Source organism: Mytilus galloprovincialis, chromosome 14, assembly GCF_965363235.1.
Source record: "Mytilus galloprovincialis chromosome 14, xbMytGall1.hap1.1, whole genome shotgun sequence".
NCBI classification, from domain to species: Eukaryota; Metazoa; Mollusca; class Bivalvia; order Mytilida; family Mytilidae; genus Mytilus; species Mytilus galloprovincialis.
Genome location: NC_134851.1, coordinates 44,305,030 through 44,319,117, shown reverse-complemented (window position 1 = coordinate 44,319,117; position 14,088 = coordinate 44,305,030). Strand labels below are relative to the sequence as shown.

Below are 14,088 nucleotides of genomic sequence, written 5' to 3'. Positions count from 1 at the left end.
ACATAATAGTCTAAACTTGGTTGTAAAGCAAGCAAAACTGTCCTTTTGTATGACTGTTATTTCTGTTATATTGACCAACTTGGAAAAAAAACCAGACAGAATACATAACTCTAAAATACACATATACAAAACCTTTATTTTCAAGTTGGATTAGGTTGAAATTAATGACTATCAACACCTGTAAATGTATCAATTGTGATCGTTAAGATTTCAAAGCGAAATATGACTGACATATTTTAATTGTAAGATGATGTGTCTGCATAAAAACCTCATAGTCCAATACTGAAGGAATATTCTACTTTCCAAATATTAGCAGCACCCCGACAAATTCAATATATCTTTTTATTTATTCTAGGCTAAAGGTAGCTTATAAAGTGATAATTGATCTATTGACATTGGACGATGAACATGTAGGCACATTGAAAGATGCAGGGAAGGAAAGGCTTGGTGATATTATAAAAAAAACAACTGAACTTTACACCAATAATATTTTCAAAGATTTAGAATTAGAGCAACTAATCAGCACAATAAGCAGGCTTAAAGAAGGTATGGTTTCAATACACATTACTACAGTTGTCATCAAAAACTGAAAATGTGCGTATGCTTTTTAAGTTGAGTGTGGTATTGGCCAATGTGTAAACGGACCATATCAATGATAATTCATATCAGCACAGAAGTGCTGACCACTAGGCTTGTGATACCCTCTGAGAATTAAAACTCTACCAGCAGTGGCATCAACCCAGTGGTTGTAAATAAACTCATCGTAGATACCAGGATTAAATTTTGTATATACGTCAGACATCTTTATTTTTAAGGGTTGGGTTCATTCGTAGCACGATTGCTTGGTTATCACGGGTAATATAATGATATACAGGATATTAAATTTATTTGATATTATTTAAATAGACAAAATAACATGTTACAACAAATGTTAATTTTATTTTAATTCATATATTGTTATATTGTTGAATGCACATAACAAATAATTGTAAAACAGCTTAAACATCTCGTATCTAGTTTCATATAATGCAATATAAAGCCTCGGTCACACCTTACCGGATAGGACGAACGGACGCCTATAACGGATGAAAATAAAAGTTGTCCGTTGACAAAATTGTTATCCGTTGGGAGTCTGTTGATGTACTGACCAACTAACACGGACGCCTAACGAATGCATAACGGACATGCATGCAACGGATATGCAACGGATGAGGAACGAAGACGTACCGGACAGAACGGATGTCGAACGTACATCCAACGGACGAGTACCTCATAAAACGGACACCTAACGGAAGCGTACCGGATAAAACGGATAAACAAGATATACGAAAAAAGGTGACAATAATAATACATGTAAATTGCATTAATATTGAAAATTTTCTGTGTAACTAGTTTTGGTTTGTTCTTCAATATGCCGCTAAAGGGCAGTGTTTTGCCTGTATAATGGTTGCCTAACTAAAATTTTCAATTGGCATTATCCGTTTCAGATCCGTTCATCATCCGTTTTATCCGTTATACGTCTGGTAGAAGTCCGTTTCACATTCGTTCAACATCCGTTTTATCCGTTAGACGTCCGTTAGAACACGACATGAACGGATTAAAAAAAAGTTATCCGTTAGGCGTTCGTTAGAACTATCCGATAAGGTGTGACCAAGGCTTAAAGTAAATATCATTCTGAAAGGACCGTGAATACTGGAAACCAAATTATTTTCTAGAGCGATCTATTTTTGCGACTTTCTCGAGTATAAACATATCGCGAATATGAATCGTCGCGAATAAGTAAAACTTTCAGGATTTTTTACTGAACACATAAAGTAAATCGAGTATTGCGAAAATAAATCGCCGCGAAATTGATATAAAAGGGCTAAACGCTAAATAATGTATCCGCGAAAATAAGTTGATTTACAGTAATATTTTTAAGATAACTGTTCTTAGATTTTAGATGTACTTTTTAAAAGATTTATTCTATTTATATTTTTTGCATGACTTTTATTGTCAATGAATAAATATATAATTATTATTTGAGGTCAGTTAAGCCCATCTCTCGTGTGTTATTTTCTCGTTTCATTGATGACAAATGTTTGGCCTTTGGGCTGTTTTCCACTCTTAGGTCGAATCGTTTACTCTTTGAATCATTCAATAATTTTATTCTCAATTTCATAATTTACATAATAGTGTAATTTGCACTTTTTTAAAATGTTTGTTTTTCAATTTTTTAGATTCTAAAAACACGTAAATACACTTTTAAATACTAGTGTATATTCAAACATCCGTCAAGTATATTATAATTTATTTGTGGATGTGTTTATATTAACACGCATCTGTCCAGTCTCTAATTATATTTTGTTCTCATCGGTTTTACTCCTTAGATACATTATATTGCTTCAAATATCGACAAATGACTACAATCAAACAATTACTTTTCCGAATAAAAAAAATATCACGTTATCATGCTTTTGTTGTCCGTTATGACGATATAGTATAACATATTTAACCATACATAAGTAAACCACCATGTGTTCTATAACTTTATTTTCACAGATGTACAGAAAATAACTGAGAATTTTTCGCAATTACTGTGTGGACTAGGATATACATTCAACGAAACCAGCAAAATGTGTCAGTCACGTTGTTTTAATATAACATGTTACAATAAAGGGTTCTGTATCTTGGATATATCTGGAAACCCAGTCTGTCAGTAAGTGTTTTAAGAGAATAGTGTGTCAACAAAATTACCCAACAATTGATTTTTAAATAACAAAATAAGCATTTTTCTACACCAACATTAGAAAAAAGTAAAAAATCATAAAAATACTTAATTCAGGGGAAATTTAAAACGGCAAGTCCCTAATCAGATGCCAACATCAAACGACAAAACACATCAAACGAATGGAAAACAACTGTAATATTCCTCACTTGGTACAGGAATGATAAAATGTAGAATATAGTGGATTGAACCCGGTTATATAACGCTAAATTTTACCTTTTAAATTCAAAAACATATCCTAAGGACATTTAAATTATTTGTTAAAAAATTACTTGACCATGTCACGACAAGAACATAAATATAATCCAAGACAAACAGACAAACAACAGTACATAAAACACCACATACAATGTAGAAAACTAAAGACTGAGCAAAACAAACCCAGGCTAATTTTTTTTCTAAGATCAGGTGCTCCGGAAGGATGAGCAAATCCTGCTCCGCCTGTTGCACCAATTATTCTGTTCATGTTACTGAAAACCAAGTAATAAGGATAATTTGATATGTTACATTTGTGGAACAGGGAATGGGATTGTAATACGACAGTTTTGAAATATCTGTATTTATCTGTGTAATGGTTATACCATACAGGTTAACATACTTTTTATGACGTCAGTAACATTTGCGACATAGAACTCTTGGTTTGATAGCTTTCTTTCGAGTTGCAACCATTATAAGGACATGCTGAAAAGAAATACATCTCCTAGAGAATAATATTAACTGGGAGATACATACTCCGTATGCGTGCGCTGCTGAAATGATACTACAAAGAAATAGAAGGTTCACGATTGTGTATTTGAAATCATTATTTTTTCATAACGTTTTGTTTTCAGTCGATCCTCATTGCCGTTTTAAGCTATAAGTAGTTAATACTTAACTGTATCTGTTGTATTATGTACCGTGAGTTAGTTTAAACATATTTATTTATAGTGGATTGGGAAACAAGTTTTGCAACTTATATTAATCCCTTTCCACTTTGCGGGTGCGAGTGCTGCCTTGTAGCGGCATTAGCATAGTTGGATGGGGTAGATGCGCTCAACATTATTATGATCTTTGAAAAAAATGAAAGAACATTTATTAGGCGCAGAGTGAATATCCTAAATGCTGCTAAGTCCTTTTTTCCCTAAGAGGTTCATCTATGAATAAAAAAAAATAAGATATGGAATGAATTTCTTTCTCACACAACCGATGCAAACGGCTAAGCGCGTACGTGTTTTGATCATTTGTTTCTAACATACGTTTGCAAAGTTTACATACACTTTGACAAACTATACACACGCAAAAAAAAATGCGTCTACAGTTTGTTGTTCATCGTTTGTTAGTACAAACGTTACATTTGTTTCCAACATCAACTATGAATTTAAGATAAATCATAAGAAAACATTGGAACAATCTGCATAAAAGACAAACAATTCAATGAAATTTTGGCTATAGTACCTATCATATCATAAAAACATAATACAAATATAGGAAAATAACTTGCTTAATCAAGGCAATTGTTGGGAGACTTTCGAAAAGGAAACCATTCTTAAAGAGTTCAAGCAAAAAATCCCGAAACATTTTATTAATAAACTTAATGATAGGCAACACACTTTAACTCATACCTTTGCAAATAGAAAAATCTTGTGAAGTCTTGTGATTTATTACTTTGGGTGCATGTCTTTTCTAACACAAATGATGCAAACGGCTTAGTGTGCACATATTTTGATCAGGTGTTCCTAACATACGTTTGCAACGTTTACATACACTTTGACAAACAATAAGCTCGCTAAAATGCCTCTACAGTTTGTCATTCATCGTTTGTTAGAATTAGCGCTACACTTAATGCTCACTTTACCCTGATTAAACGATGTATTTGGTTCTACATTTGTAAAAAAGTCTGTTTACCAACAATATGTGCATGCATTATTGAATGGACAAACAGGGTCAGTACAAACTGATTAAATGATGTATTTGTTCTACTTGTGTAGCGTTTAGTAAACAACAACAAACGTCACACAACGTTTACAAAATATCGGTTAGAAACACATGCACTCTATGTTGGTTGAAGGAACCACATTTAACTATAATCACGTAATAATCTGTTAACCGACAATATGTTTATGCATTTTTGAAAGTTGAAACAGTATCAGTAAACACAAATTAAACGATGTATTTGTTTCTACATTTATAGCGTTAAGCAAAATGTACCAAACGCAACACAACGTTTACAAAATTAAGGTTAAAAAGAAATGCTCTCATGGTATACATGTATATTGCTGATGAAGCATCTCATCACAGTAGACCAAATGACGCAAAAAATAATATGTATAAGAGTGCATTTCTTTCTAACACAACCGATGCAAACGGCTAAGCGAGCACATGTTTTGATCATTTGTTTCTAACATATGTTTGCAAAGTTTACACAAACGTTGACAAACTATGCACTCGCTAAAGATGCGTCTACATTTGTCGTTCCTTGTGTGTTTGTACAAACGGTACATTTTTTTCTAACTTCAACCTGATTAAACGATGTTCTTTTGTTCTACGTTTGTTAAAAGCTGTTTACCAACAACATGCGCATTCATAATTGAAAGTTAAAACGGGGTTAGTAAAACAATGTATTTGGTTCTACTTTTGTAGAGTTTAGAAAAAAACAAACGTCAAACAACATTTACAAAATTTTGGTTAGAAATAAATGCACTCTAGTTTACCGTACCGCCTTCATCAATTAACAAAGCCCAAACGCATTGTAAGTTATTAAAGGCCCCTAGATGATAAATACAAACCAAGTGAAAAGAGAAAACTAACGTCCTTATTGATATACTAAAACTAATATGTAACATAGCAACAATGGACAACATCTAAATAACAGGCTTCTGACTTGGGACTGGCAGTTTTATACAAAATGCTCACGGGGTCCCGACCATTCCCTAACATTGGACATTGATGTAACAGTACAATATAAGAACGAACTATACCAAACAATTTAAGAATTCATCAGTTATATACAATCGGAAATACATCTAACAAATACACAGAGTGGACGTGACCGGGTTCTTGTTTATCCCATCAACAAAAAGACACTAAGGACAGACATGAGAATGCTAGCGGTTATCAACAGCTGGTAAAAGGCAAAAAAAAAACTAATAAAACAAATCATGCATCCTAAACTATGTCACTCATCAAAACATCAAGCATCTGGAAGTGTCAATTTAAAATATTTTGCTTGAATCGGAGTGAGTTTATATTATCTTAGAATATTCTGAAAGATATTTAGAAGTTTTTAGTATCCATATCTGACACATGCTACCACTTGAAAAGGTAGTTTTACAAAATGAAAAAAAAATATGATAAATTTACGAAAATTGGTCGAACATTGTATGTTTTTTGACTAATGACATTCGTTTATAACATTTCAATATATTAATGATGAAGTCTTCAATGACGTGATTTTTATTTTGAAATTGTATACAAGTTACATGTACGTGTAACCTACAAGGATATTATAATACTAAGTATTGAACTAGATTTCCTTATAATTTTGCAGATGTAAGAGGGATGGAAAATATGTCTTCGCCGGTGACTTCTGTGGTACGAAAGGTGAAAGACTGCTTCTTGCATCAGAGTATATCATCGCTGCTGCTTGTGGGAGTGGTGGAATTATTATAATAGTAGCAATCGTGATTTGTTTTATTTGTAAAGGTAGAACACCAAAGGACAAAAATGAAAAAGACTACTATATGTGAGTTTTTGTTAACATTCTTTAGAACAACTGACATTGGAATGTTATGTTTCAGTAAGAAGTATTACAAAACTGATATAAACACCATTTAATATGTTCAGAACAGAAAAAAAGGGTTTTAAAATGACAAGGCGTTGTAAACCACCACAAATAAAATAAGGTCTTGCATCAATACTAAATATATTTAAAAGAAAAACAACACTTAGACTTATAGGCAAGTGCAATGTCATATACATGTAATAATAATTCTTTTATTTGTAATTTTTTTATTTAATAAACATGTCATCTTAAAAGGTCAGGGTGCAAGAACAGGGCTATGTCAAGTTTTGCTTTTAATCAAGCCACGTTGATTTTTAACTGCAAATCGACTATAAATTGCATCTTTCTTTAATAAATACGATGTTTTTTGTAAACGTGTTTTTTTTTTAATATAGAAATATTATTGACTTTTTGTGTAGAAATTTCGTAAAATGGTCTAGAGCATTCTTATATTTGTTTGTTCTCAAACAGTGAGAATAGTCTTACAAATGAACACACATTTCCGTATTAGTGCTTTCTTACATTTGGCAATAAGTACAAACGAACATAAATTGAGCATGCATTTGGTTCTCACGATAACACTTATAGGCTATGCAACATCTGGTAAATCAAATTTATTTTAGCGATTTTTCTCTGACGAGGCCTAAGTTCAGCAAATTTTGTTGAGTTATCTTCTTTCCCATGTTCTACTGGTGAATTTATATTTTTACATAGTATATTTCTAGAAATGCCTTTGTCACACAAAAACTATTTATATGTAATGTTATGGTTTGTGTAAGACTAACATTGAAGCTGAACTCCATTTAATTCCTATGATAGCCATGATTATTATTACATGTCTACATATTTTGAAGTCAAAATAGAAATCATCAAGACGGGTCTTACGTGTGTTCGTCAACCGTACATACCCTTTGTCATATTGTATGAAAGCATTTAACATGTAAAACGTGACCAACCATTATTATTCAATACATCTGGGGAAGTATTTGTCAATATGAAACAGAAAAGGTCGAAATAAACGTAACGTAATTGCAAGGTATGCATTAAAACGTAGACTTTTGATTATATACCAACTAATTAACAGATGTGTAAATGTATAAACAAAATTTGAGGGCCGTATACTTATAAGAAAACAATGAAACCGACATCTACAATACTAATCGACAACGCCAATGCATTGATCTTGTTTGACCTTTTATAAAGACAATTTTGTCATTTTCCATTTTACGATTTGGTGAGCTTGCGTTACAAATGTGCACTTATTGCAAAATAGTTCATAAGTTATTTCAGAAAACGAAAATGTAGTATGTATATATAAAATGTTTTACCAAGATATGTACTGGGCCTCATTTACTGAATTTGACCTTAAGTTGAATAAGTGTTGAACCCTTGTAAAAGAGGGACGATAAATACCAAAAGAGGCATTGAAACTCTTTGAAAGGTGTATGTGCATACTTTCATATACAGTTTTTGTTTATTACCTTCAAAAATTACACGAATTACAAACACTTTTTCAATTGAAACCACGTTATATATGTCACGTATTCGAGTATTTAGAAACCAATGATGTATAAAGCCGGACAATTTGAAGAGTTATATCACCAATAAAGAACCTTACAAATAGCAAAACTCATGTAAGGCCAACTTTGCCCGAATTCAAATCTTAATTATCGTTTGACATGGTTTTATCAAATTTTTCATTCTTCCGTTATTATGGTTATTTGACTAAAAAACCTTCATACAAGACAGAACATATTTGTTTTGTTCTATACGTTGAATACCAGCAATTTTTACAGTAAGTTCATTGCATTAAATTTTAGTGCAGACCAGGCTACCCTAAGTTATAACCATCCCATGGGATTGTTTGGTCGTCAAAGGATCCCATCTAATATGTACTTCTCAATGAGGGATAGTACATATAACGATGACGATAGAAGATACACGGTGATTGAAGATCTAACAAGCAAAAGGGGAAATGTAAGTACATGTATTTACTAGTATTTGTTGAAACTCTTTAACCATTGAACTACCTTTAATAGTTCACATGTAATTGTATTAGTTTCGTATTTCGACAGTAAATGTCTATGGTAATGCTTAGGGCCATAGCGACAACGTTTTGACGATCAGATACAACAAAAAACAATAAGCAGCTAAAATATATAGGTAAAGCCAAACTTGGTAAGACATTTTCATTAGAAAAACTTTTACTCACAATTTTGTTGTTGTTTTATATGATACATATCTAACTCATAAACCGATTAATGAACCAAAGTAATAGATCGATTAGATCATTTAGGAATCTAATGAGATATTAAACGAAGGTTAAAGTTATAACTTACATTTACGGCACAAATTATACTCCGTCAAATGCACATGTTAAACATAAATGTCTTTGCAATTAAGCTTCGTGTCGAAAACTTTAAAACAGGACACAAACGTAGTGGAATTGATAAAGCGGGTAAATAGCTGAAATAAAAAATGGGCTTTGTTTAAGGTTGATACATTTCTTAATGAAAATTATTTCCAAAGATTTGAAACAGCAATCTTAGACATAAGTACAGTGTTGGAAGATGTAATTACTACATGTTTTTACCGAATGTACACGTTTTGTAAGGGATGTTGACGGTGATTTTTTTTTGGCAAACCTAAGCCTTACAATATTATTGTAAGATAAGGCAACAGTTGGTTTATTAATAGTTCGAATATCTAACATCGATTTAAATGACCAGTAAACTCTTAAGAAAAACACAAAAAAGCCCGAAAATCTAGAAAGAATTGATTCATAACAGGAAGGAGATGCATATTATTTAATTTCACATTTCAATATGGGTTTTAACAAAATAAATACTATCGACGGATAGGTATATTATATAGGGATATATTAACGTCAGAAAAGAATATGCTGTTTTATTGTGTCCCACATTCTTTGTAAACACAACATAGTGGTGCATGTAATTGACATGTTTGGTGTAAAGTTTGATATCTAAAAGACTCACAGAACACAGGTATGCAAATCTATTGCCAATAAAGACGAACGTATTAAAGTTGGTTACAGACATTTTATACATCTGTTCAAAACCTTTTTATCTCATTAAAAACAACTACTTGAAAACAAAAATGCTCTTCATTGGCTAGTATTGTTAAAACATTTTTTGTTTTTGTTCTCTAATAGATAAACGCATATATAAAAATTATAGTAAATACATATAGCAACAGGCTATATAGATAAAAGCAGAGTATAAATTTAGAACTAAGGTGTCTATGGTATTTTTTTTCAGACATATATTTACAACCCAGCGTCAGAACCGTCAGCTAATACAGACACTGATAACAGATCTGACCATGTATACTACAACAAATCTTTTTGTTCTGAAGAGGTAAGTGAAAGAAAACTTTTCAAATTGTAATATGGGTTTTAACAAAATAAAGTTTATTATGTTATATTTACAGTTTTCTATATTCGGTCAATATATTTGAGGTGGTTTATAATACATTAAGTTGTTTACTCGTCTATGCTCAAATATATTCATGGAATGTTAAGGTATGATGATTGTAAGTAACCTAGATTTTAATGTTAGTCAATTGTCAATTTCATTTCTTATTGAAGGACGTGCAAACATATTACATATTTGTACGGACCAAATTCTTGTGAATAAAAACAAGTATAATTAACTCATCATAGATATTCGGAATGACATTTTGAATTTGCGTCAGACCCGCGTTTTGTCTTCCGAAGACTCATAAACCGTTCATCACATTGATATCATATTTAGGTTGTTTAATCTTAATGATGTTATCATCTAACTGAATATATATATATAAATGTATCAAGATTTCAAAAAAAATTATTTCTGAAATACTCTCTAAATTTATTCGCTATATAAAATAGTCTGTCATTTTGTATTAATCATTTTATCACGGTGAATCTTATAAATATGATATTAACACTGTGTCAAGATATAACATTAGGAAGTCCGTTATCGTTTTATAACTATCATAGTATATAAATCTAACAGTGTATTCGGTATGAGTGTCAATGACACGATGTGGTTTAGTTATTATCAGCAAAACCAAAACTATTTTAAAAGCAAAATATATACTGTGGATTCATTAATTTTCGTTGGATACCATTTTTGGGGGATTTCGTGGTTGTCACAGGTTGACTTTGGTTACTCACATATATGTTGTTATTTTGGTTGTTAATTCTATTTCGATTTGCAGAGCGTCAGTATCTTATAAATGCTATATTCTGCAGACTTCAGTGTATAATACATGTCCACATTTTACATCTAATTAATTAGGTAGTGTCCACTATTTACTTGGGCATTTACCTGTAAACTTGTCGAACGGGTTGAGTAACATGTGATACCTGTATTTGATGAGCTGACTATTCACTCTCAGGTAACACCTTAACGAGTCAAGGTGTGGCCAGATATGTTTTGTATAAAGTTAGCTTACAATGTGGCATGGACACACACACTGGATTTCTGAGGTCCCAGTTTCGGGCTAGATGTATGTAGTTTTGATTAGTAAAGTATGGAGATATATTACAAATGGTGGTAAAACCTGTTGACGGTGCGACGTTCTATGTTTTTCATCAATAGTTGGGCAACCTACAATATTTGGAGTCGAGTCTAGACAATAGGGCAGCCGTAATGTGTACACCGCTTATGTTGGGCCAGTTTTGTGTAGTTACCAAAAACCAAATACGTAAAATTCCGTAGTATCGTTATCCAGATTCAAAGCTAAATATAAAGAAGGAACAGTTCATTAAACATTTGACATTATTATTTCATTTGATTTCATTTAGTTATATTTGTAAATTTGTACAATATTAAATTGTTATTTTGTTTAAAGAAGTAGTCATTTATTATCTGTAGGTACAAACTCCTAAGTCAGCTCTCGTCTATCCGTGACAGTGGTTTCAAGTGAACCACGAAATTAAATGTTCAACGAATGATAAATTTTCAATAGGGTTATATGTAGACTTCATCAAATTAACGAAATTACATATCAACGAACATTTATAGCTGAATATGTGGTATGGGCTTTGCTCATTGTTGAAGGCCGTACAGTGACCTATAGTTGTTAATGTCTGTGTCATTTTGGTCTTTTGTAGATAGTTGTCTCATTTGCAATCATACCACATCTTCTTTTTTATATACAAGTTTTCCCTAGTCCACGAAAATTAAATGAATCCACAGTAGTGGATAACAAAACTTGAAATACTTTGATCAAAAGACAAAACGCAGTACATGTATGTGCAAAAAGTTACACACGCTTATTAGTGCATAATATCATGGCTAGCCATAGTTTTAGATACAAATAGTTATCAAAAGTACCAGGATTATAATTATAATAAACAATTTTCCAGTCTGTTTATATGTAAAACATTTGCCAAACGTTCGGCAATGACGAAATGAACGTATTTACTATAGAATAAATAATCTTATCTATTTCTAACTGTATTTGTTTGTTTAAATCACACTGTTCGGTTGTAGTTTGCCATTAAAAGACCACACGTACGGACTGAGAGGGATTCATTTCGTTCAGATTATAACAGGTTTGTGTATAAATATATAGGCAAACCATAGCGAAGGAATACTCAAACTAATAATTCATTTAAAAAATGATAATACCAATAACAACAAAAAAACAAAAGAAAACACAAAACCAAACAGTAGTACACATTAGACAACAGTGAAAACTAAGAACTGAGCAACACAACAAATGATTTTGATCACAAGTGCTCTGTAAATGTCTGAAAATCGGCGCCATAAGCGCCAGGAGTTTACAAAATGTATTATTCAAACTATATATTACAATCGATTGGTAGTCAGCTACTCCTGCAATTAGCATGTTTATTAGAAATTGAAAAACAAACCAGATCCGAACTAATAAAATGTTTGATGATAATATCTAAATTCATGTATTGTTCTTTTGAATGATAGCCGGGAATGATAGAACATTTGAAAACTATGGTATTCAAATAGGAAGTCAATTAATTCATTATCCTAATGTTTACATTAAGAAATGCAGACATTTTAGATAACTTATATGTTTCTTATGTTCTGCTTACAACATTTTTATCTACATAAACATTTAAAAAGCCAAAAGTATTGTGCAGTTATATTCAAATGTCTCATGTTAAATTACTCTTATATATATATAATTGCAGACCAAAGATACATCGACCAGATTACATGTAATATAAGTATGCAATTTATTCGAAAGCCAAACACGCCATAATAGTTGATGCACATAAAGAGATTTTTGTATGACCATGAACAATGCGACATTAACTCTCCGTCCATTGAAGTATATGTTTTGTGTAATATTTATGTTTTATCATTTTGTTGTTAAATTTTTGTTGTTAGTTTCAAACGAAATGTTTTGTTTCATGAATAAATGAATCACTGGTTTCAAGAAGTTATAAAATGATTTGATAATCATTGTTCTTATCAAAAGCAAATGCATTTTATCTATTTATATATTATGTCTATATATTCAGAAATGACTCAATAAAACACATACAACCGGGTATTTCATTATGTCTACGAAGAGTGATATAGCTGACTACCCTCCTTGATAAAAATAGCTATCAAATTCAGGTCAAATTTTGATTTATTTACTTTTTCAGACATGGATCGTTTTGCTGCTATATGTAAAATATGTTATAATAGACTAAAACACTATCCTTGAAATGAAAATACGAGAGTTGGATTATTTTTTGAAAAGTTTAATTATTATTTATTCGTTTATTTAATGCGACTGCCATACAAGTGAGATTTTTGTTTGCTTTAAAACAATGTTTAATCCACCAACTAATACATAAAAAAGCCTGTGACAAGTAAGGAATATGACAGTTGTTATCTACTCGTTTAACGTGTTCGACCTTTTGATTTTGTCATTTGATTAGGACATTCCTTTTTGCATTACCCTCAGTTCATTACTTTTGTGATTTCACTTTTTATAACATGAGTTTGCAGATATTGTCTAAGATAATTGTTCAAGAGTTATAAGTTGGTCACCCGTTGACATGGTTTTACGCTAGTCTTGGGGGGGGGGGGGGGGGCTGTACTGATTGCTGGTAGTGTGAACCAAAGCTCCGTGTTGAAGAACTTACTTTTGGTTTACTTTTTACATTTACAAATTGTGACTTGGATGGACATTTGTATGACTGACACTCATACCACGTCTTCCTATATCTATGATATACTTAAAATGAACAGAGGCGTCAATACATTATCATTGCATTGGCTATCAGAATGCAGACAAATAAACATGCATTGCAAAGGATTTGAAAAGAGGGTCGAAAGGTACCAGAGAGGCAGTTAAACTTGATAAAAAATAAAGTGACAACGCAATGGCTTAAACAAAACCAGACATATAGTATTACACAAGACACAACAAAGCAAAACTAAAGACTAAGCAACTCGAACCTCACCAACAACTGGAATACTTTCAGGTGCTCCGGAAGGGTAAGTAGATCATGCTTCACATGTAGCACCCGTCGTGTTGCTCATTTTATTACAAACAGGGAAGTGGATTGGAGTTCCGA

General features: G+C 31.8%; 1 protein-coding gene across 1 annotated transcript; it reads left to right on the top strand.

Moving 5' to 3' along the window:
- Positions 1-450: 450 nt before the first annotated feature.
- LOC143058255 (uncharacterized) lies at positions 451-13,068 on the top strand. The gene is made up of 7 exons (XM_076231728.1): positions 451-546; positions 2,542-2,698; positions 6,294-6,488; positions 8,348-8,504; positions 9,806-9,904; positions 12,029-12,090; positions 12,706-13,068. The coding sequence occupies exons 2-7, from the start codon at positions 2,616-2,618 to the stop codon at positions 12,734-12,736; spliced, it is 627 nt and encodes a 208-aa protein (XP_076087843.1). The 5' UTR covers positions 451-546; positions 2,542-2,615; the 3' UTR covers positions 12,737-13,068.
- The last annotated feature ends 1,020 nt before the right edge of the window (positions 13,069-14,088 follow it).